The 23,445-nt window shown below is 40.5% G+C and overlaps 1 protein-coding gene across 3 annotated transcripts in view; it reads left to right on the top strand.

Annotated features, from left to right (window-relative positions):
* The first annotated feature begins 1,418 nt into the window (after positions 1-1,418).
* GAREM1 (GRB2 associated regulator of MAPK1 subtype 1) overlaps positions 1,419-23,445 on the top strand; it is a 201,783-nt gene continuing 179,756 nt past the window's right edge. For 2 of the 3 annotated variants that reach the window (XM_078435356.2, XM_078435355.2), the window contains exon 1: positions 1,419-1,539. In XM_078435356.2, coding sequence (XP_078291482.1) covers positions 1,419-1,539 — 121 coding nt within the window. Of the gene's footprint in view, positions 1,540-3,528; positions 3,648-23,445 lie in introns of all 3 variants that reach the window. The other variant, XM_078435357.2, reaches the window with a different exon arrangement.

The raw sequence follows: 23,445 nt of genomic DNA, 5'->3' as shown, positions 1-23,445 counted from the left end.
GCCACCTCTACTTTCTGAGCTATGTCCCGCAGCGCGCAGGCCATGCTCAATACTGGGGGAAACAGGACGATTTATCCTGGGAAGTCAACTGTGGGTCTGAATCCTAGCACTGCCATCTGCAAACTGTGTAATCTTGCCAAACTACCTAATGTCTAGGTACGCGTGTCTAGAAAACTGGAATTATCCCAACTTTAAAGATCGAAGAGAATTGACTGAGAAGAGCATGTGAAAACAGCTGGCCGCAGAAGGCCCCCAGTAACCTCGTTTGCTCTTTCCCTTGGCGTGTTTATCGGGGTCAGTGGCCTCATACCCCCACGGTCTCCATACAACGAAGGTACTGAACCCAATGGGCACCTTCCCTTCTGTGGGCACTGATCATTCATAATCACCTTTCTCCATCTGGGTGCTTCGGCCTTTTCCAGGCTGCCTAGCAAAGTCTAGACTGGTAGGATTAACTTCCAGCTCCGTTTACAGAGTTGTGAGGTTGGGGGAGAATGGCTCGGCCTCTTGCTCCACGCCTGCCTTTCCCCGCCTGGTCTGTCTGTGGCACTCTCAAGAGGTGAGCACCAAAGAGGTCTCTTCTGTGGCCTTAGCAACTCCGGTGGCAGAGTGAGGAGCAGCAGGGGACCGTGCCCGGCGCCACGACTGAGAGAAAGATTCCCGAGCTTGCTCCGCTCCTGCTGGGCTCCGGGAAGGGCCCTGGGCTGCGAAGAAGTCAGGGCGCGCCGTGGCGCCCGGCGAGGCTGCAGGGCGCCGGAGCGGTCGGACGGGGGAGCGAGAGCTAAAGCTTGCAGAGCGCGCCGAGCCGCAGGCGTCGGCGGCCGCGGCCGAGAGGCTGACGCCCAGCCGAGCCCGCCGGGCCGCGGGAGGCGGAGGCCGAGCGGGAGGCGGAGCGGGCTGCGCCGGGGAGGCGGAGGCGGAGGCGGCGTCTCCCCGAGCTGCGCAGGCGTTGCTCGCACCTTGTTGGTCAGTGCTGGGAGCGCTGCTATGGCGTTTCTCAGACCCGCGGCTCCTCCTCACACGCTCGAGGCGGAGGGAAGGAGGGGTAAGAGGAGGAGGAGGCGAGCGGGCGGCCGTCGCAGCTGCAGACCCGGGGCCAGAGAAGGAGGCGGAGCGGGAGCCGCCGCAGCCACCCCGGCCGCCGCCGCCCGCAGCCGCGGGGCTGCTGCGAGTCCTCTCCCGGCTTGAGGGCACGCGGGGCGTCCCGGCCATGCCGCGTAGCGACAGCTGAGCTGGGCGCGGGCCCCCTCCCTCCCGGCCGCCTCAGCCGCCGTGCCCCCGAGCTGCCCGTGGCCGGAGTGCCCGGCGCCTCCTGCGCGCCCTAGACCGCGAGCGCGAGCAGCGGCCGCCGCCGAGGCGCGGGTGGTGCCGGCGGCGGCGGCGGCGGCGGGAGCGCGGGGCAGGAGGAGGCGGGGAAGATGGACCCGGCGCCCTCGCTGGGCTGCAGCCTCAAGGATGTGAAGTGGAGCTCGGTGGCCGTTCCGCTCGACCTGCTGGTCAGCACTTACCGGCTGCCCCAGATCGCGCGGCTGGACAGCGGTGAGTCTCGGCCCGGCCGCCGGCGCAGGGCAGACCGGCGCGGACCGCAGTCTCGGCATGGGTGTGCGCGCGTGTGCTCGGGAGGGTGGGACCGGGTGGGGAGTGGGCTGCCCGCCCACCCCCGCCCCCACCCCCGGCGCTGGAGTTGGCCCGAGCGGCTGCCGCAGCCCTGGCGCGTTGCTCTCAGCAACCCCCGGCAACAGCTAGAGATGGGAAAATCAGAGCCCTTGCAGTGTAATTAAAAAGGACGCCTTAAAAAAAAAAAAAAAATCAACATTGGGGAAACCTCTGCAGATTGTAGTTTTGGAGGCGAGCTGTCCCTCCCCACCCTCCTGCAGGAATTACTCAACCTGGGAAACCCTGAAGAGTTATCTTAGGCAACTTTCTTACAAAATCATTGTGCTTTGGGTGGCATCTTTATTTTGGATGCTCTCCTTCCTTCTTCCACCCTCCACCCCCCACCCCCCTCCCACCCCCACAAGAAGCAGCAGATTTAAGAGGAAAAGATCCTGGGTGACCAACTAAAGGGATCACATTTCTCAGAGACCTTTTATTACAGCTTGTCTGTTTTGTTTAACCGAACTGAAAGTAATTTGGGGCTGAGTGTAGAAAATGTTTTTAGCAGAAGTGATGGTATGCTTAAGGTTAATTATTAGCTTAGCACATTTCCAGCCTGGCAAAAAAAAAATTAAGTGACCAAAACCTATATTGATTTGGAACCTGAGCACAGAATTAAGAAATGCTTGTATTTTCTGAAACTGACCACCAGAAACCAGCCAAACATCCCCCAGCTGTTTGTTCTGCAGTGTGACCTCTGCAAACAAGTGCAGTGTCAAGCAAGTAGACCCCTGTCAGTTTGAATTGTACCATGTAAGGTGTCCATTCAGGTGTGTTTTGTTTTGTATTTTCACTATAACTTCAGTTGATTTGGGCTTCATGTGATTTCGGACTGTTCACAGAAACATGCTTGCTCTGCTGTAGGGCTGCGGGAAGCCCTTGGGCCCAGGCTGGCAGGCAAGCAGATAGAGCTGTGGTCACACAGGCCAAGTCAGAAGAGCATTGAGCAGAAAGATGTCATTTCAAGTCACAAGGGTTCGGGTTACTCCAGAAAGGGAGTAACAACAGTGGGTAACGTGAGATGTGTAAATGTCCAAAGGCATTTTTATTCTGTTTCTTAATCTGTGGGGTTAGATTAGACATTTGAAGTACTGATGGGAGAAAGCAATGCAGGAAAGTTCATGAATCCTGGAAAACAAGCATGGCATGCTTTCTATCCTTGTTTGGTTGGTCTTGGTAGTGGTGAGAATAAACTAGGAGTTTTCAAACTAGTAATGAAGTGCAGATGAACTCAGGAAGAAGGACAGGTGGTATGTTGAGGCATTCCTGTTTACAGTGGGGGTGGGAAAGTGGTGCTTTAACTATATAACTATATATCTCCAGGTCTGAATTTGTATGTGTGGGTATGTGTGTATTCACAGTTTCATTTCCTCTTCCACTGTGCAAAAATGTGTATATTGGAAGGTTAGGAGTCCTCACCTTTTCCGACCTTCTCTCATCACTGCACACTCTGCCAAAACCCTTAGCTAGGCAGAGAGCATTGATGCATGTGGTATAAAAGTCACCCAAAAGCTTCATTAAACTGAAAGTTTAAAGAGGCTGAATGTCAGTTGCAGACCTAACTTTTAGCTTTATTATCTGCTGTCCTATCCCTGTCATTCATAAGAAGGATCTGAATCAGCACTGTACTCATCCCACACTTCTTTTTAAAATTAGGACGTGGGTAGCAAGTCTTAACACTGTGCCCTTTCAAGCTGTGGAATGGATTTTGATCACTGTAATTCCAATTCTTTATTGTGAATTTTCGCTTATTACCACTTGAGAATCACAATGACTCACACAAATTTGGAATCCCAGCCAAATACTGCTTTATACCTTGGTTTTTTCACTTAACAATCCCATCTTATTAAAATTTTTTTTTGTTTTTAATAGCTGCATAATATTCCGAGCGGATGGCTATACCCAACAGTCTAGTCCCCAATGGTGGACATGAGCTGCTGTTACAAATTGTGATATCATGAATACCCTTACCCATAAATCTGTTTGTTCAGGTTAGTATATATTCCTGCCTTTCTGAATAAGTATATGTGAATCCTTTTTTGAGTTCGATACACATGAGAATTGGGGGAGCACCACTCTCCCCACAGCCTTACAGTGTTAAATATCCTTAAAAAAATGAATATGATGAGGGGAAAGTGTTAGCTTACCAATTAAATTTGGATAGTCTTTCAAAGAGTCGATCATTGACTCCTTGCTTATTTTTAACCATGTTCCACAGCAGCACCCAGAACATATTAAGGATATGCCGCCATATTTATAAAAGCTGTATGTGAAATCTCCAGTTTTGTGCAGTCCTCATTCTGTGTCTGTCCTTTTCCCAGTTTTAGTACTGCAGGTATGTTTTACACACACACACACACACACACACACACACACACACACACCCTATACTTAGCCATGAAAAGTAGTCATTTTCCAAATCACTGATTTTAAAAGAGACCAGAAAGAAACTGAAAAACATGCCACTAGTTGACCTTATGCCAAGAGAGAACTATTGGCTAATTTGAAGCAGTCATTAAAGAACATTAAACGTCTAATTTTATAACTGTTGGTTATTGAATGCCTACTACGTGCTGTACATTTCTCATTGCTTGATGCATTGTCTCAAATACTCAGCACCCCATTTTAAGGACTTTGGGAACCTGAGATTCAGAGAAATTGAGTGACATACCTGGTAAATGTGTGGAGTGGGATTTTCAGCCAACTTTCTGACTCTAAAGAAAGACCTTTTATCTCAAATTTTACCTCCTCATACTAAATGGGAGTAGGTTTAGAGTAGGTCTAATGTCTACTCTAAATAGCCCCACTGTCTCTCTGAGAGTTTGAGGACCGGAAAGTCAATATTTTTCAAACAGTGTAGACACCGAATTAAGTGCTGGCCTCATCCATCATATTTAGACTCCTTTCTGCTTCCCAGAGGAGTGGCTGAAAAGACGAAAGGAGCAGTGGGGAAGAAGAGAGTACGAAATCAGAAAAAGAAGGAAAAACGTGGTGTTTGAGGTGAGGGCTTATGTATTTAGATGTGCCTGTTGAAATCACTCCTCAGGACATTTGCCATACTTAAAATATTAACCCCACAGTAAAGAACTCTCCAGTTCTTTGCATTATGCATGTAACTTATGAAATGCCAGTCAGATACACACAGTCAACATTGCATCCCCAGGGGTGAAATTTGTCATCATATGATAAGAGAAATACAGAATAATGAGCCTTCATGGTATTGCCTCATGAATTTTTCTGAAAAACACAAAGAAAGGTACTCAAAAGTAGTGATTCTTCTTACGGGGGTGAGATACATGCTCAACAGGCAAAGGCTAGCTAACCCCAGTCAGCAGCAATACGGTTGAGATGAGATTTTTAACCTGGTCATCAATCTTGGAAACTGTTGGCTGTAGAACCAGGTTCAACACATGTGTTTTTGACCAAGAAGAGGGTGGAGCAAATGCTAATCTCCAACCCATCCTAACTCAAAACTAGGTAGGGAAATTGAACATTCTCTGTCTCTTCAATTATTTCACCTTGGAAAGGCTCCAGTGGTTAGTCTAGAACAGTGTTCTTCCAACTTTTTTGTTCCTGTAGCTCCTGAACGATTCTGTAGAAGTTTGTACCCTCAGCATATTTTTAAGCTGATTGCTGAAACTTTTCATCTTAAGTGAAAACAGTTGCAAAGGATGTCATCTTTCAGTATATTATAAATCTTGACCTTTTAAATTGTTACGTCATTAAAAAAAAAAAACTCTAGTAGGTCTATAAGTGATTCCCAGTATCCTTCGTTTTTTAAAATGCATGAATAAGTTCTTCTTAAACAGTTAAAATTTTTATACCTTTTTCTCCTTAAATTTATATTCCCATTTTCTTCTGCTACAGAATTCTATCCTAATGTAATGTATTTTTATGTTTGAAAGTGTCTTATGGATCACTCTGTCATTATTTCTGTTATAAAATATGTATATAAATTGAAACCCAGTGTTTTAGATTTCTTTTGACCTTAAGCCTTTTCATATTTGAATATTTCTGGTTGCTTGAAACAAAGAATTGGAAATTCCCTGATTTAGAAAAGGCATTGCTACCCAAATGCTAAAGACTCAATCCTTTACATGCAGTAGGGTTTTTATTTGTTGCTTTGTTAGTTGCCCTGAGGTCTTTACACCCTGGGGTAATGCAGTTAAGAAAGATCTAAAGATGCATTGTTTCTGTAAAGTGGGTGAAGGGTCTTTGGGAAGGGGAGGTGGTGGAGGACAGCTTCTATTCATCCTGGGTTGGACGTCTCTCTGTGATCCCAGGCAAGTCAATTTTTAGACCAGAGAATATTGGGAAGTTGGGGCTCTGGAAATTGATTCCCTGACAGCTGTGATGGGAAGTATTGGCTTTGCATCTAACGTGTACCCCTGTTCGAAGAATGATTGCCTAGATCACTGAAAGATGAGTTTATGGTCCTGTTGACTGAAAGGAAGAGGAAGACTGAGCCTGCATGGAATGACAGGGAGAGAGAAAAAGATAGTAGGAGTTGGAGGCAGCTGCAGTGATCAACAGCAACTTCTCCTTTCCAGATGTGCAGAGGAATCAGAGCTGATGCTAATCCCCAGGTGTGTTGGCACTGTGGGAACTTGGTCCTGGCTTTGTGCTGAAGTGCTTCTCTAACTACCATTTAAGTGCCTGTAAGGCTGAAGGAGCAGAAACATGGACACTGAACTCAGGGAAGCTCCATGTGGCTCTTTGCAGATATCAAAGGTGTTTCTAGATCTGTGTTTTATTTTTGAAATTAAGTTCTCAAAACCTCCACGATTGATGTTTTATATATATATTTTTTCTAAACTAACTTTGTGTGAATCTTGTTCCCAGAAGATGTGCTTATCTGTGGTTTCATTTTCCCTGACATTCTATATTGTAAGAGGCATACATATGCATACATGCATACATATGCATGCCCCAGGTAGGAGAGACAGTAGTTTAAAGGATGCTAGATTTGGGTCTTAGAAACCTCTGTTCAGTTATAGGAGCTGCCATTTCATAGTTATGTGATCTTGGTCAAGTCTAACCCCTTTGATTTGTAGTTTTCTCGTGCAGAAAAAATATATATTATACTGGTCCATGTATCTCATAGTTTTTGATTAGTTTGTTCAATCAATATTTATTAAGTCCCTGCTGTGTATGAAGCCCTGTTACAAATATGGGGACAATAACATTGAATAAAACAGACACCTCTGTGCTCATGCAACCTGCATTCTTGTGTATCTGCTTACTGTGATAATTAAACGCATAATATATGTGAAATACATGTGTATTGCAAAAGAGTGCACATAGATAAGATTAGAGTAATGGAGGTGCAGACCAGTTGAGAGAGAAGCTTCAGAGTGTATCATTTAGGCAACTGAAGTCCACCAAAAAGTATTTTATTATTTTTGTAAAGCTAAAGATACTGACTTTATCAGGGTGACTTTAGCCTACCTATTTCCCTCAGAGTATTTGAGATCTAGTAATCCACAGGTTATAAAAAGGTGATGTAAGGTTTTTATCAGAGAGAAAGTGTTGTGAACTAACCCAAGATTGGATTTGGGAAAGAACAGGAAGTTAGGAAAGAAGCTTTTAACTTAATCCAGAATCACATGCAAGTCTGACCAAATGCTACCAACCCACTTGAATCTCTTTCTAGTAGATATTCATCACTGCTTTTACTGGGTTGATGATGATTTTCTGAGCACTTATAGTTATATAACTGTTAGGAAAAACATGCCTTGTGTAATGTTCTGCACCAAATGGGTGATGAAGGAAGTCCCTTGAGTATTCTTTTATATACCATATTATTTTACTTTCCTCTAGTTATCACCTCTAATTCGCCATGCCTACAAATTATGGAAGAATAGGAAAGGACCTTTTAGAAGACCATGGACAGTGATAAGCACTTAGACCCACAAGACAAGATTTGGATATCGCTCTTTCGGTGTTCTTGTTTTTCAAGTAAGATGGCCGTTTTGGAAGTCTTAAGACATTTGGTCATCCGTAAAAGGAAAACTGGTTTGACCATTTGATCAACCATATCATAGTTTAAAGAGCATTCGACTCTCTTTTGCTCATTTGGCTGCCTTATTGAAGTGGCAAGTCCTTGTAGGCCAGCTTGTAAACTCGTTTATTTTTGTTTGAGATTCCTGAGGTATCTGTCTTTTTACTCACTGAGCTGCAGTTCTAAGAAAACTCATAAACTTCCTCTGGTCTTCAGCAGGATTATCAATCTTAAGAACACCAGCTATGCTATGCAACTTGAAAAATAACTTTTATTGCTGGTTTATGTATCATTGTGTTATATTTAACAAAATAGAAAATACTAAAATATTTTAAATCTTATGAGATTTAAGCCTTTTAGAAGACATTTCCACATGATGATGCTCCCCCACATCTCAGCCCCTACCCCTACTCCTAGTGGCACAAAAATGTTTACTTGAATTTCAGGTTAAAGGTATCTAACAATTATTTTTGCTATTTGCCAGCTCCTAGCACAATGTCTGACATAGAAGAGATATCCCATAAGCAGTTAATAAATGAATGAGCAAATCTCAGTATTAAACATTTTCAGGTCCAACACATCTGTATTATTAAAGCATCTGCGACCTCTATAAGTTTGAAATAGAATTTCACTTTTGTTTCAGTTGAGCTAGACATGTGCGTAAATACATAACTTGAAACTAAGATGGTATGTCCTAAAATTAGCAGTAGGGAAAATAAAGACTTAGTTGACCATCATGATGAAATAATGATTCTTAGGATCATTAGTTGTTAATATTTTATTTTATTTTTTATTTTTCTTTAATGTTTTTCATTTATTTTTTGAGAGAGAGAGAAAGAGAGCATGAGCAGGGGAAGGGCAGAGAGAGAGGGGAACCGCGGATCCAAAGTGAGCTCTGTGCTAACGGCAGCAAGGCCAGTATGGGGCTTGAACTCAAACCAGAAGATCATGACCTTCACTGAAGTTTAATGCCACCCAGGTGCCCCAGTTATTAATGTTTTAACTAAATTATTTCTAGAAATTTCAACTCAATTTTAGATTCTTTGGCTTCTTGCTAGTTCTTTTGTTCTGGAATTCAGATGCCTCCTCTACATATTAACATGTAGCTATGTCATTGAATTTCTAATCTTATGTGGACTAGAATACCATAAATCTTTGGAATCGGTCAACTCTTATGCTATAATAAAGAATAGGACTGATTGGATAGTCAGCTAACCATTTAACTATTCAGTGTTTCATGTTCCCAGGGTACCAGGGATTTTACTTCTAAGCAAAGTAAGCCACTTGGTTTAAATAGTGTTACGAAACTACAACTGCTAATTTGGTACAGTTGTCATCTTCCTAGAATAGCCCCAAGATTGACTTGAAACCTTAGTGTCTTAATCCCAGACAGTGAGTTTCCTTTTATGCCCTTGTAGGGATACTGCATGGTGGTAGAAGAAGGAAAAAACAATGTTCCCAAGCCTTTTTCCAGTGTTGTGGATGAATTACTTTATAATTAAAGGGCAAGTCATTTTAATTGATTCTGCTAATTCTTAAGCCTAGTTTGAAGTATTTAAATACCAGTTGGGCTTTGATGACTTAATGGTTGTTTAATAAATTCCAAGTTATTGAATTTAAAGTACAATGTGAAGTCTTATGAAGATATTTGTTACTTAGGTTAATATTTAACATCTTCAGTAAGTTATTACGATTAGGCTAGTTACAGTGTAGAAGGGAATATGAACAGTGCTGAAGGATGTTTCCCTGTAAAGATTTAAAATAAGTTATGTTCTGTTTTTCTCCACTCAGTAGAGGAAAACTTCCTTGCTCAGACATTTTTTAAATATGAGTTTTCTATATACCAGTCTTTAAGGTGTTAGAAGTGAGAATAGGCTCTTGATAATTAGTTCACATTGACAGTGTTTTCCTCTTGGCAAGGAACTAGATTCAAATATCTAAAAGTAACTGAAAAAAGGTAAGTGTTTACTTTTCTATTTTTAAATATTCTGTTAACCTTGTAGGTAGTTAGGAAGCACTCACTGGTTATAACATTCTGTCATCCATTCAGAAAAAGGTTAATGAAATGCCTGAGGAAGCCCACGTTGGTAACTTAAGGATATCCATCTGTGAAGGTGTTCTATTCATGACTGACACCCTGAATTGCCTCACTCTTCCTTTAGCATCAATGTATGAGCAAAGGATGGTTGAAATTGAAGAACTAACATCCATTCCATTGTCATTCCTGGTCCTCGGGAAGCTTAGGCTTCAAGGTCTTCACTTTTAGTCTGTTTCAGGTTAATGTTTGAAATAATGCAAGATCCATTTTACCTTGAACCACTGACCCACAAAATCAATCAAGCACCAGACCCAAGTTAAAAACAGTTTAATTAATCTCTAAATAGAGCTCTAGAAGATTCAGAATACCTACTTAAAAATAAGTAAATAACATGAGGCTTTATACAGATATTCTTCGGTTTGGGGTTTTTTTTTTTTTTTTCCTTGTTTTCATGTTTATTTTGGTCCCATTTTTTGGGAGACAGGAGAGCCACTGAGAATAGATAGGATCAGAAGAAATTTTCACAAGCTCCTCATGGCCAGGTATATCAGTTAAGGTTAACTTTAGTTGTGTATAATAGGACCAAAAAAAAAAAAAAAATAGTGATTTATACAATATGGAGATTTCATTCATTTCGTATAAAAGGAGTCTAAAGGTATATACTCCAGGATAGATATGGCACATCCAGAGTCAAGGACCCAGGCTCCTCATGTCTTTGTGCTCTGTCATCCTTCGGAGGTGGTTTTCACTTCATGGCACTTAATGGCTGCTGGAGCTCTAGCTATCATGCCTGCATCTTATACAGCAGGAAAGGTAAAAGGGCTTGAATTCAGACCAGAAGATCATGACCTTAGCTGAAGTTTAATTGCCTTACCACAACTCCTAACACAGCACTTCACTTTCCATCTCATTGGTGAGGACTTACACACTCTTCTGTAGACGGGAAAGTAAGGAACTGGGCACAGTACCCGTGGGTTCTTACTACAGGAGAGCGGAGCATTGGATGGTAGAAGCTGTTTAGCAGTCTCTGCCACTCAGATTTGTGCTTTGATGCTTTTTCTTCACTTTTTTTTTTTCCTTCACAAAACTTAACCGTGCGTTCAGCCCTAATTTCTTGACACCTTCTTGTTCAGGTTTTTCTTTAGCTTAAATAGTATGAACCTCTTGCTCCAACTTTTCTCTTTTCATCCTTGAGCATGAGCTAAAACCTTAAAGCAGTTCTATTTAAAGGCCCTCTATTATATGTGAAAGTACTTTATAAGTAAGCCATGAAAAGTTATGTATTTGTGGGAAATTATTATTATAAGACACTTCTCACTTTCTTTTTTGGCATGCATACTTTTCAGATTTTCTTTCTGATCTGATATACACGATGGGAATAATTGTCCAGTTGTTTAAAGGTGCTTTTCCCCCCTGCTTTATTTTTTTTGACAGAGAGGCTTGGTAGTTGTGTTTTAAAAAGATATTTACTGGTTTTCTGCAGATATCATTATTATTGAGAATTTGGAAAACATAGACCAAAAAAATGACAAAAATGAGTATCAGCTTTAATTCCAGAAGTTATATAACTTGTTATATAACCATTATTAACCTTTTCCTATTTTGCAGGCATGGCATGTAAATGGAGACTGTATCTAAAAGTGGGACCAAGCCATATAAAAAACTTTCTTTTTAAATTTTTTAATGTTTATTTATATTTGAGAGAGAGAGACAGTGTGAGCGGGGGAGGGGCAGAGAGAGAGGGAGACACAATCTGAAACAGGCTTCAGGCTCTGAGCTGTCAGCACAGAGTCTGACATGGGACTCGAACCCACAAACCGAGAGATCATGACTTTAGCCGAAGTCGGACACCTAACTGACTGAGCCACCCAGGCGCCACCCCCCCTTTTTAAAATTTTTTTGATGTTTATTTATATTTGAGAGAGAGAGAGAGAGAGAAAACTATGTTTTTGATTTTACATGAGATCATGAGCATTTTCCTTCATTATTAATATTCTTTGAAAATAAAATTGTGGGTGGGAATCTATTATTACCAATAAACCACTATTTACTTGACCATTTTTTAGTTGTTAAACATTTGGTTGTTTTGAGTCTCATATTTTTGAGGATATCTTTGTAACTGAATTGGTCAGTTTTTAACATTTAGTTATTTGGGGTTCCTGGAAGTGGGATTATTATTCAGAATTTATTATTTTTAGATTGTTGATATGTGTTGCTAAATTGTATCTAGGAAAGTTTGTACATTAGTAGTGACTGAGTAAGCCAATCATTTTGTGCATCACTGAAATCGTAGTTATTTCTTAGTCTTTGCCAATTTAGATCATTTAAGAATTGGCACTTTTTCTAATTTGTATTTCTTTGATTACTATTAGAATAGCATCAATAATTTTATCATATTTCTTTTGTGAGTTTTATGAGTTCTTTGTTCCATTTTTTGGTAGAGTTTTTCAAAGCTGTAATAAAAAATAAAATGCTAGTATTTTTTCCCTTGGTTTTCTGCAGTGTTTATAAGTAATCTCCAGGTTTCATGTGGGGTTTAATCACTTTTTAAAACTTTCCTTCTATTTTTCCTCAGTTGATGTTCATAAAGAGGTATTCCCTCTATTCCTGAAATTGGATAATTATGATTGCTTTTATTTATCAACCTGGATATTGGTTTTAAGTGTTATGTTCATTGTTGCCTTGTGGCCAGTCCTCTGAAAGAAGGAATCCTCTTCCATTGCATAAAATAAAATAATCTCGTGAAAGTCTTGGTAAATCCATGCTGTGTATTCACAACTGTGTTTGAATTCAAGTCATGGAGAGGTTCCCACAGCTACTTCATTGTTGAAAATTCCTGTGCTTTGCATGAAATTGAGCTGACAAATAAGGTTCGTCACTATTTGGTTTTCAGGGTTAAGAATAAGTTGACAAGTTTATAAAAATATTTCATTCTTTTTACAGGTAATCCATAATGAGCCCTGAAGTGCTACATTTGGGCAGTTTGAGAGCCTTTTGAAGCTTAGAACCCAAGTGCTGATGTGAGAGAATAAATACTAGAAATTCACAGACAACTTCCAGATAGGGAGAGAAGCAAACATGATGGCTTGGATGTCATTTCATTTCTCCTGTTGAACATCTGTGTAAATGTCAACTTCATTATAATGTCTAAGAGGAAGGGAACCATACACACACACACACACACACACACACACACACACACTCACACTGAAGTATTACTGAGCAATAAAAAAGAATGAAATCTTGCCATTTGCAAAATGTGGATGGAACTAGAGTATTATGCTAAGTGAAATAAGTCAGTCAGAGAAAGACACATACCATATGATCTCACGCATATGTGGAATTTGAGAAACACAACCAATGAACATAGGGGAAGGGAAACAAAAATAATATAAAAACAGGGAGGGAGACAAACCATAAGAGACTCTTGAATACAAAGAACAAATTGAGGGCTCTGGAGGGGTATTGGGTGGGGGGATGGGCTAAATGGGTAATGGGCATTAAGGAGGGCAGTTGTTGGAATGAGCACTGGGTGTTATATGTAAGTGATGAATCACTAAATTGTATTCATAAATCATTATTACACTATATGTTAACTAATTTGGATTTAATTTAAAATATTGTTTTAAAAAAAGAAGGGAACCACAGATAAGAGGGAAAGTCCAGTTTAATTCTCTGTGTATATGCAGTGATTGATGGGGAATAATATACATATATCCCTTTACTAACTAGGCACAGAGAACTCTCTGAATAGTTCTATCAGTGGGTTGAGGTGACGGTTGCTAAAAGTGAAGTACGAGATGACTTTGAGATTCTTTTCTACTGTCAAAGAAGAAGCCTCAAATTAACTTTACAGTAAATCAGGTAGTTTTTGAATTGTTCTCACCCCTCCCCACAGTCTTCTCTCTCTCTCTCTCTCTCTCTCTCTCTCTCTCTTTTTCTTGACTCAGTTGGGAAGAGATCAATGAATAGACTGTATGCAGTTGAATACTGTGCAGTAGATACTATAAGAGTTTTATGCTAATGAGTAGAGCCCAGGGAGAAGAGGAGGGAAATATATGAACTAAGTCTAACCTATCTAGTTTTTAAATTGTCACAGTGAAACAAAACTTTATTGCCCTTGATTTTGAACTTAATACATTCATTAAAAAGAATTTGAATACATAAAAATATTTAAAAACTAAAGATAATTTGAGGTCCCTCCACCCTGAGATAACCACCATCAGCATTTGGTGACTGTCCTTTTCATGTATCCTCTGTTCACACATAGACACACATTACAATTTTACGTAAGCGCACATTTTAGGTTTGTTTGGTTTTTTTGCCTTCTCCCTTCACTTCAACCCCTATTCCTCCAATCCAACCCTGCCTACTCACATAAACAGTACATATCCTTTCTATTTTCTCCATACTCACATAATCCCACATCAACATTATATACACATACAAAGGCACATACTGAAACAGAAATCTATCATTGCTGTATAAAAATGGGATTACATTATACATGTCTTTTGGCCTTTTGCTTATATCACTCATGAGAATTTTTCTGAATCATGGGATGTAAAACAAATTCATTTTTAACAGCTGCACAATATTCTACAGTGTGGAAATACTCCTATTGATTGGTGTTCAATTTGTTTCTAATTATTGGCCTCTGAATTTCACTAAACCCCCATATGTATAAGTCATTAATTTGCTCATTGTTTCTATAGAAGTCCATGATTTCCATCTTTTATTTCTTCCCCAAAATATCTTTGATACCACTATCTTACTGATTCTCTTAACCTCACATGCAAAGATCAAAATTAACTCTTTATAGAAAACATATGTGGGGGGGCACCTGGGTGGCTCAGTTGGTTCAGTGCCCAACTCTTGATTTCATCACAGGTCGTGATCTCACAGTTGTGAGATCCAGCCCCTCACTGGCCTCTATGCTGACAGCACGGAGCCTGCTTGGGATTCTCTCCTTCTCTCTCTGCCTCTCTCTCTCTCTTTCTCTTTTAGAATAAATAAACATTAAAAATATATATATGAGGGAAAGGGGGTCTTTCATCCCAGTATCACAATTCACAGAACTAGAAATGATATAATAGATGTTGCCAAATTGCTATCCAAAAAGTCTGTAACAATTCTCATTTCCATCATTGATGTGTAAGAATACCATTTCTCCAAATCCATGTCAACATTAGCTATTATAAAGTTTTAAAAAAATATTTGCAAACCTAACAGATACAAAATGAGATCTTGTTGCTATGTTATTTTACATTTCCCTGTTAGTGATTTTGTGCCCTTTTTATATGATTACCGCTTAGAATGCTCTTCTGCAAATTGAAATCATACTTTTTTGCTGGTTTTTGTTGACTCATTCTTGCCAATTTCTAGATGCTGTTTGTATATTATGTAAGTTTTCCTTATATATGTTTCCATATATATATATATATATATATATATATATATATATATATATATATATATATTACATATATTATGTAAGTTTTCCTTACTTACATTTATCTATTGACTTTGTTTATATTCTATTTATCCATTCAGAGTTTTTAATTTTTATATGCACAGACAAGTCTCTTTCTTGTGTTTTCATTCTTGGCTAAGAAAGATCTTCCTGACCTCGAGATTGTATATGTAGTTTCTTAGATATTCTAGGAAGATTTAAAAATTTTTTAGTTAAGTCTTCAATCTGTCTGGAATTAATTTTTGCATATGATGTAAGATTTTTATTTTCTTCTAGCCTGTTGTTGTGCCAGCCCATTTACTCAAAAGTATGCTTAACTACTGAATTGAACTATCTTTGTCAAATTCATTTTGCTCTTTAAAAGTAGAAAAATCCATTTCAATCGCACCTGTCTTTCAGGGAATGCATTGGGCTGTGATCTAAGAATACTTACAGTTGATGAAATCTGAAAACAATCCTTTATTTTTTAAAGAAGAGAAGTTGTGGCTAGGACCACCCCAATCTTGACTTACTCTTCTTTTCCAAAGGCTGTGGGAGGCCTGAAATTTGTTTTTCTAAAGAAAATTTTAATTCATTTTAAAGCCAGCACTACTCTGGTGAGTCTGGGAAATGATAGTAACTTGTTAAATGCCTTCTGGAATATAGTCCAGATGCTTTGGCAATAAGTTTTCTCCAGGGAAGAATTTGTTTTAAAATGATACTTTACTAAGCTGTTGTTCGTGTGTGTGTGTGTGTGTGTGTGTGTGTGTGTGTGTGTGTGTGTGAGAGAGAGAGACAGAGAGACAGAGAGACAGAGAGAGAGGCAGAGAATGTGCCTTTCAGAATTCAAGAAGCATTTGCAAATTGCGCTCAACTTTAGACTAGTTAATTGAAAGTACATTTCTTCCATTATTTTTTGGATGAAGGGCACACTTTTCACCATTCTTTTTTTTTTTTTAATTTTTAAGATTTTATTTTTAATTATATCTATATCCAGCATGGGGCTTGAACCCACAACTCCAAGATCAAGATTTGCACACTCCACCAACTCAGCCAGCCAGGTGCCCCTTTCACACACCATTCTTAATGTACATGTGTGTGTGTGTTGCTTAAGAATTTCATAATGACCTGTGTCTGTTTATTTTTAAAGACAAAGTGGGGTGCCTGGGTGGCTCAGTCGGTTAAGCATCTGATTTTGGCTCAGGTCATCATCTCACAGTTCGTGAGTTCGAGCCTCACGTTGGGCTCTGTGCTGACAGCTCAGAGCCTGGAGCCTGCTTTGGATTCTGTGACTCCCTCTCTCTGCCCCTCCCCTGCTTGCATTCTGTCTCTCTCTCTCAAAAATAAATAAAACATTAAAAAAAAATTTAAAGACTTAAATTTCTCTTACAACGTCCTTACCTCCCACAAAATCTTTGATGGCATTGCCTTCCCAATTCCTCTTAATTTCATATGGCAAGGATTAACATTAAATCTTTTTGGGGAAAACAGGGCAACATGGAACCTGTGTATCTCAATGTCAAAACCCAGACTGCACAATAAAGGAAAAATAAGTCGTGTGAGAAAAGAACTCTTAACAGATTATTCTGTGAAGCCTTTTCTTCTGCATGATCTCTGAGTAAAACTATAACAAAATCGCAGTCGTGAACTCCTTGAGGAACTTTATTAGGTTGGAGCTGGGTATGTGTAGAAGTTTTATCACTTCTCTTTTTTAGATATGTCGTTCTAAGCCATCAGATAGCAGGCTGTCCTGGCTTCTCTTCCCATTGCACATTTCACACGGTCTAGCAGCATCTGGCACAGGGCGTTTGGGATACTCCAGTTTATTTCTAAAGTATTTGCAAGCCCTGCCCTACTACACACACAGGTGCATGCCCTGTGTCCTTCACCTTCCAACCTTTTAGCAAGTTCTGGGCAAGGGAAGAATAATTCCAGCAGCCATTCCATCCTGCTTCAGCTCAAGGATTTTAGAGTTCTTCCCCAGTCTCTGACTTCTCAAGTTATCTCCAGCTTAGAAGAGACTCAGTATATGAGGATATGTCTTATTTTAGAACTTCTTGAATTATATTTACATACATTAACCTCGTGGAAAGAAGGTGAAAAATATTCTGAGTCTGGGTGAAGCCAACTCAGCATTAAAATTTGGCTGGAAGAACACTGAGATTTGGTGATAACTACTTAATCAAAAGCTGTTTAATTTGTCCTGATGTGTTGGGTGGATGTATTTGAAAATGGAAATGGACATATTTCACTAATTCTGAAGTGTGCATTTTAATAGCCCTGAAATTGGGATGCATCTTGTAATTAATGGCATGTCGTAGTTTAATCAGCCATGTTTATTCTTTCTTGATTCTTGTGAAGTAATGACTGTATTACGAGTCATGGCATCCTAAATTACGTGAACTATGGTAGTTCCATGCAGTATATTTGAGTCAGAGGAATTAAAGGGCAAAGCACACATGTGAAACAAGGACTTTTTAGTGGATGTTCCAATACAATGTGGGACATAACCTAAACTGAAAATCAAAGAACGTTCTCTGAGCTGTCATCCATCTCTAATGAGAAAATATCAGGGTTACATTTAATAACAGATAAGGCAAAGTTCTCTGTTCTATACAACTATATAATTTTCCTTCATAGTACATTTTTCAACTTTAAAGAATAACTTGATTTATATATCTCCCACCATCCTCCATGAGGGCAAGCACTGTCTTTCATGTTTATCATTGTGTTCCCAGCACCCAACAGTTTCCAAATGGTCACCTTGGCAACATGTAAGTGTTCAGTAGAGCCTGATTTAAGGACCGTTCTTTGGCACAATCTTTAATACACAGACATACACACACAGATATCCACAGTGTAGTGGGTTGAATGGTGGCTTTCCAAAAAGATGTGTCTGTGTCTAAATAGCTGTAACTTACTCATTGCCTTAGTTGGAAAAGGAGTCTGCAGATGTAATTAAGATTAGAGTGTTAAGATGAGATCATCCTGGATTGCCTGAGTGGGCTCTAAATCCAATGACAAGTGTCTTTCCAAGAGGAGAAAGGCAGAGACTGGAGTGATAACAGCCACAAACTAAGGTTTGCCTGAGCTCACAAGAAGCTGGAAGAGGCAGGGAACAGAATCTCCCCGAGGGCCCTTCAAGGAAGTGCAGCCCTGCCTACAGCTTGATTTTGGATTTCAGGCTTCCAGAACTGTGACAGTATAAATTTCTGTTGTTTTAAGCCACTCGGTTTGTGGGAATTTGTTATGGCAGCCATAGGAAACTACTACATGTATATAAATACACACGTACGTGGAAGGACACACATATGAACACACACACAAGTTTTGCTAGCCTGTAATTTTTAAAAATGACATCTTTTAAAATTAGAAGTTATAAATATATAATCTTCTTTTCTAGATTTTCAAAATAATAGAGTTTACCCTAGGACTCATCAATAGGCTGATGCATAAGGTGGGATTATGGAATGTGGTTTTCATAATGGTGTTCATTTAATAGCTATGGACCCCATGCTTGTTGTCTTATGAGCATAGTACTAAGTGGTGGGAACACAAAGGTGAATAAATGTAGTTCTGATATTTCAGAGGCCTGCTGAGAGCATATTTATTGACAGTTCTTCGACTTAGCAGATTGTCTATTCTTAGACAACTATTAACACGTAATAAGCATAGAAATGCTTCATTCTAAAGGTCAGCTTAATAGTGCCAAGAGCTCTTGAGGAAAGTTTCACAGAAAATGTTAATTGACCAGCGAATTAGTCCCTGAACGAGTAGAGTTTTGGTGGGTTCGGAAGAGGGGGAATGTTCTTTCTAACAGAGGTTAGGAACGTCCTGAGCAGGGGCCGCTGATGGAGGGTGATAGGAGATGAGGCCCCAAAGGCAAGTTGGAAGCAGATTTTGAAGAGCTGTAACATGTTGAAGTTTGACCTTTATCTTGTGGCTAAACTGGTGGCTCTTAGCCTTTTGCCCCGCTTCCAGGACACAGATAGCAGAGGGTGTTAGGACAGAATACAGGCATAACTTGGAGATACTGCAGGTTTGGTTCCAGACCACTGCAATAAAGAGAATATCGCCATAAATGAAGTCAGATGAATATTCTGGTTTCCCAGTGTGTATAAAAGTTCTATTTATACTGTGCTATAGTCTGTTCAGTGTACAATAGCATCATGTCTAAACAAACAATGTGCATACCTTAATCAAAAAGTGCTTTATTGGGGCACCTGGGTGGCTCAGTCGGTTAAGCGTCTGACGTCGGCTCAGGTCATCATCTCCTGGTTCGTGAGTTCGAGCCTCGCCTCGGGCTCTGTGCTGACTGCTCACGGCCTAGAGCCTGCTTCAGTTTCTGTGTCTCCTCTCTCTGCCCCTTCCCTGCTCGTGCTCTGCCTCTCTTTCTCTCTCAAAAATAAATATTTTTTAAGTGCTTTATTGCTAAAAAACGCTGACCATCACCTGAGCTTTCAGTGAGTCATAATCACTGATCACCATAATAAATATAGTAATGAAAACGTTTGAAATATTGTGAAAATTACAAAAATGTGACACAGAGACATGAAGTGAGCATATGCTGTTGGAAAAATGGTGCCAGTAGATGTGCTCCATGCAGAGTTGCCCCAATTTTACTAAATGGTAGTATTGAGCAACACATTCTACAACCAGCTCTGTCACCATATCTCGATTGGAAGATCAGTGTTAGGCAAGCGACTCATCTTTGTTCCCAGAGTACCAAGCACAGTGCCTGTTTACAAAAGTGTTCCTCAAGTGCTTGTTAATAGTAACAGTGGGAAAATGTCGAAGGGCTTTAAATATGGGAAGTGCCCCATCATATTTCATTTCCAGAAGGATCGTTGTGGTGTCATTTTGGAAGACCATTTAGAACAGGAGAAGTTTAGAATCGTAGAATGACAATATTTGGAAGCTATAGGGTTATAATCAAGCAGAAAGATGGCCTCTAGCCAAAACTAGTTAAGTGGGAATAAAGAGGAAGGGGTGAGTTGGAAATATTTCAAAGGTAAGATTTCCAGGAGTTATGTTTGCATATGGGATATGAGGACGAGGGAAACGTTCAGTAGTCCTGAGTTTACTGGCTTGGCTGCTGATGCTCTCATCAGAGATCAGAACAGCAGGTTGCAGGTGGGTGCACTAGTCCTGGTGGGCCAGGTTAGGCTGAGGTAACAACGCTGCGAGGGCAGTAGTTTAAAATGCAAAGGCTTATTTCTTCCATGTGTTATATATTTATGACAGGTTGGGGGTGGGGCTCTGCTCTGTGTCCTCATCCTCACTGGAGGACCCAGCCTAGAAACTCTTGTTTGTGTTTCTATACCTGTTGAGACAGGAGAGAGAACATGGCAGCTCGTGTGTTGACCTCTTAAAGCTTCTGCCCAGAAGTGACGTACCTCATGTCCCTCTCACATTCCATTGTTAGTGGCAAGTCTCATGGCCACACCTAACTTTCGAGAGGGTAGAGATGTGTAGTCTGTCCCTATACCGGAAATGTGACTCCAGTAATCATTGTGGTAGGAGGTGTGGAAAGTCAGCATGCTAATTTGTGGGAATGTTAAACTTGAGGTCTGTATTTCAGGGAGATTCCGTTCAGAAGGAATTGGAAATCTGGGCTTGCACTTGACGGAGTTCAGGGCTAGAGAAGTAGTAGTGGAATATTTCAACGTAAAGGTCATAGAACAAGCCACAGGAGTGAATGACATTGATCAGGAAGGAATGGAAGCTGAGCCGATGATGGTAAAGATCAAGGTTAATAAGCTTGTGGTTATGAATATTGCAACCCTAAGCGGTATTTTTTTATAGCAGTTTGTTACAACTTTTAAATAATTTTAAGTAACTGTTGGCATAGGAGTTGAATTAATCACTTAAACAGAATTTAGCGTTTTCAGACTTCAAAATCGCTGACTTGCACTTAGTAATTTAAAAGGTGCCTTTAGATTTTGCAGTAGGATTTCAGCCAATTTCCTGACCCAGCAGGGAGGAAAAAGTATTGCAAAGGATAGCTATTGTAGTTTGATCTGAAGACCAGTTACAAGTTGATTGATACTAAGATCGCTGAGTACTCAGAAAATTAGAATCCTTATAAAATTTCTAACTGGTTGTGGTGCCTCAGACTGAAAGATGTGGGCTTAACTTTGCTGTAATGATACTCTTTTTATAGTTCCAGTTACTGGCAAAGGAGGTAGTTAAATAGCACTTTTCCCCATTGGCCAGTGTGTCTAGAGACATGCTTTTTTCTGTTCTCCATTCTCTTAAAAGGTTCCTGTGCTTTTCCCTGCCCGGCCTCCACAGGGGTCTACACCTGAATCGCTCCGTCTTTAAACTTTTCCTGTAGACGTATGTGATTACCCAAAATAAACTTCCCTCCTTTCAAAATTATGTACCTCTCAGGAAAATGAAAAATCAAACTTGGTTTAATGCATATCGCCATTATCTCTTTGAAGGAAATTTTGCAGAATTACAATAGTAGTGATGGTAAAGTGGTAATTCTGGTTTTTACACTTGAGGTGAACAAGTATTCATAGAGCTTCCTACTTTTTGATAGCATTAAACTATGAAGGATTAAAAGAAAAGGAAGCTATAGCTTTCACCTTCTTGACCCAGACCCATAAAACTATTAAAAGTAACTGTTCTGGGGGCCCTTGGGTGGCTCAGTCGGTTAAGCGTCTGACTTTGGCTCGGGTCATGATCTCACGGTTTGTGAGTTCGAGCCCCGCAATCAGGCTCTGTGCTGACAGCTTGGAGCCTGCTTCGGATTCTGTGTCTCCCTCTCTCTCTGCCCCTCCCCTGCTCTTGCTCTGTCTCTCTCTGCCTCTCAAAAATAAATAAATGTTTTTAAAAAATTTTTAAAAAAAGGTAACTTCTGTATTCCCCAAATAAGCAAAGCCATTGATTGGTGTTTACTCCTGGATGATGATTATAATTAGCATTTATTGAGGACTAATGATGGTGCTAGTTATTGTACAACACATTATATACATTATCTCATTTAATTTTTGCAAATACTCTGGCATAAGTTCCCTACAGGGAACAGAGGCTGAGAGAATGGGAATAATTAGCTCAAGCTGGAAAGTGAAGCCAGCAGCCAGTTCTAACTTTTAACGGTTCCTCTAGCCTGCCTGTCCCTATTCTCAGACCAACAGGAGGAGTCTTTTCCCACTCACATTGCACATTACAGAATGAGAAACCCTTTTGTCAGTCATCTTTATTAAAATTGAACCACTGGGGCACGTGGGTGGCTCAGTCAGTTAAGCGTCCGACCTCGGCTCAGGTTGTGATCTCGCGGTTTGTGAGTTCAAGCCCCATTTTGGACTCTTTGCTGTCAGCATAGAACCCGCTTAGAATTCTCTGTCCCCGCCTCTTGTCTGCCCATGCCTGCTCGCACATGTGCATGCTCTTTCTTTCTCAAAAATAAATAAAAACATTACAAAAATAAATAAAGAATCACTAATAGGCAAGGTGCCAAGGATAGGCCTGATCGCATTAATTGAAGTAAAGAGAGCCACAGGGGCCCCACAGAACTGTTAATAGAAGAGGAGAACTGAACTGGACACTAGGAATTCCAGAGGTAGGTTTTCTACTTTAAATGTTTGTCATCTTCCTCTCCCATCCTCCCCAATGAGAAATACTTGGGAGTGGCAGGCGCCTGGGTGGCTCAGACAGTTGTGTCCGACTTCAGTTCAGGTCATGATCTCTCAGTTCGTGGGTTTGAGACCCGCGTTGGGCTCTATGCTGGCAGCTCAGAGCCTGGAGCCTGCTTCAGATTCTGTCTCTCCCTCTCTCTCTCTGCCCCTCCTTCCCCCACTCTCAAAAATAAACAAACATTAAAAAATTAAAAAAAAAAAAAAAAAAAAAAGACAGACTTGGGGTGGAATGGAACATGTAAAATGTGTGTTCCTTAATTGCCTTCAGTCATATGTGCATATATGTGGAATTTCTATAAACTCATGTATAGTAATATGCTTCACTTACCTTGGTGTGAGACTTGGCAAAACTCCAGCCTTCCTCCCAGAGAGGCTCTGCTTCTGATGTACATCAGTCACAAAGCCCACACTTGTAGTCCAGTCAATATCCTCAAACTGAAGAGTCGTATATTGTACAATTACGAAGCGAAACAGCAGATGCTGTGGAATCGAAGCAAATGCTGTGGAAACCAAGATAGGCTGGTGCCCTCAGAAATGACAAGAACACAAGAGACATGATCAGGGCGTGTGGTCATACTCAGGCTCCAACACCAGCAGGCGACCTCCTTCTCCCCCAGTGCCATCTCGACGGGACAGCATTTTCACATTGTGT

The sequence above is a fragment of the Panthera onca genome, chromosome D3 (genome assembly GCF_046562875.1).
Source record: "Panthera onca isolate mPanOnc1 chromosome D3, mPanOnc1 haplotype 2, whole genome shotgun sequence".
Lineage (NCBI taxonomy): Eukaryota > Metazoa > Chordata > Mammalia > Carnivora > Felidae > Panthera > Panthera onca.
Note: the sequence above shows the minus strand (reverse complement) of the source record. Positions and strands in the feature narration are given on the sequence as shown.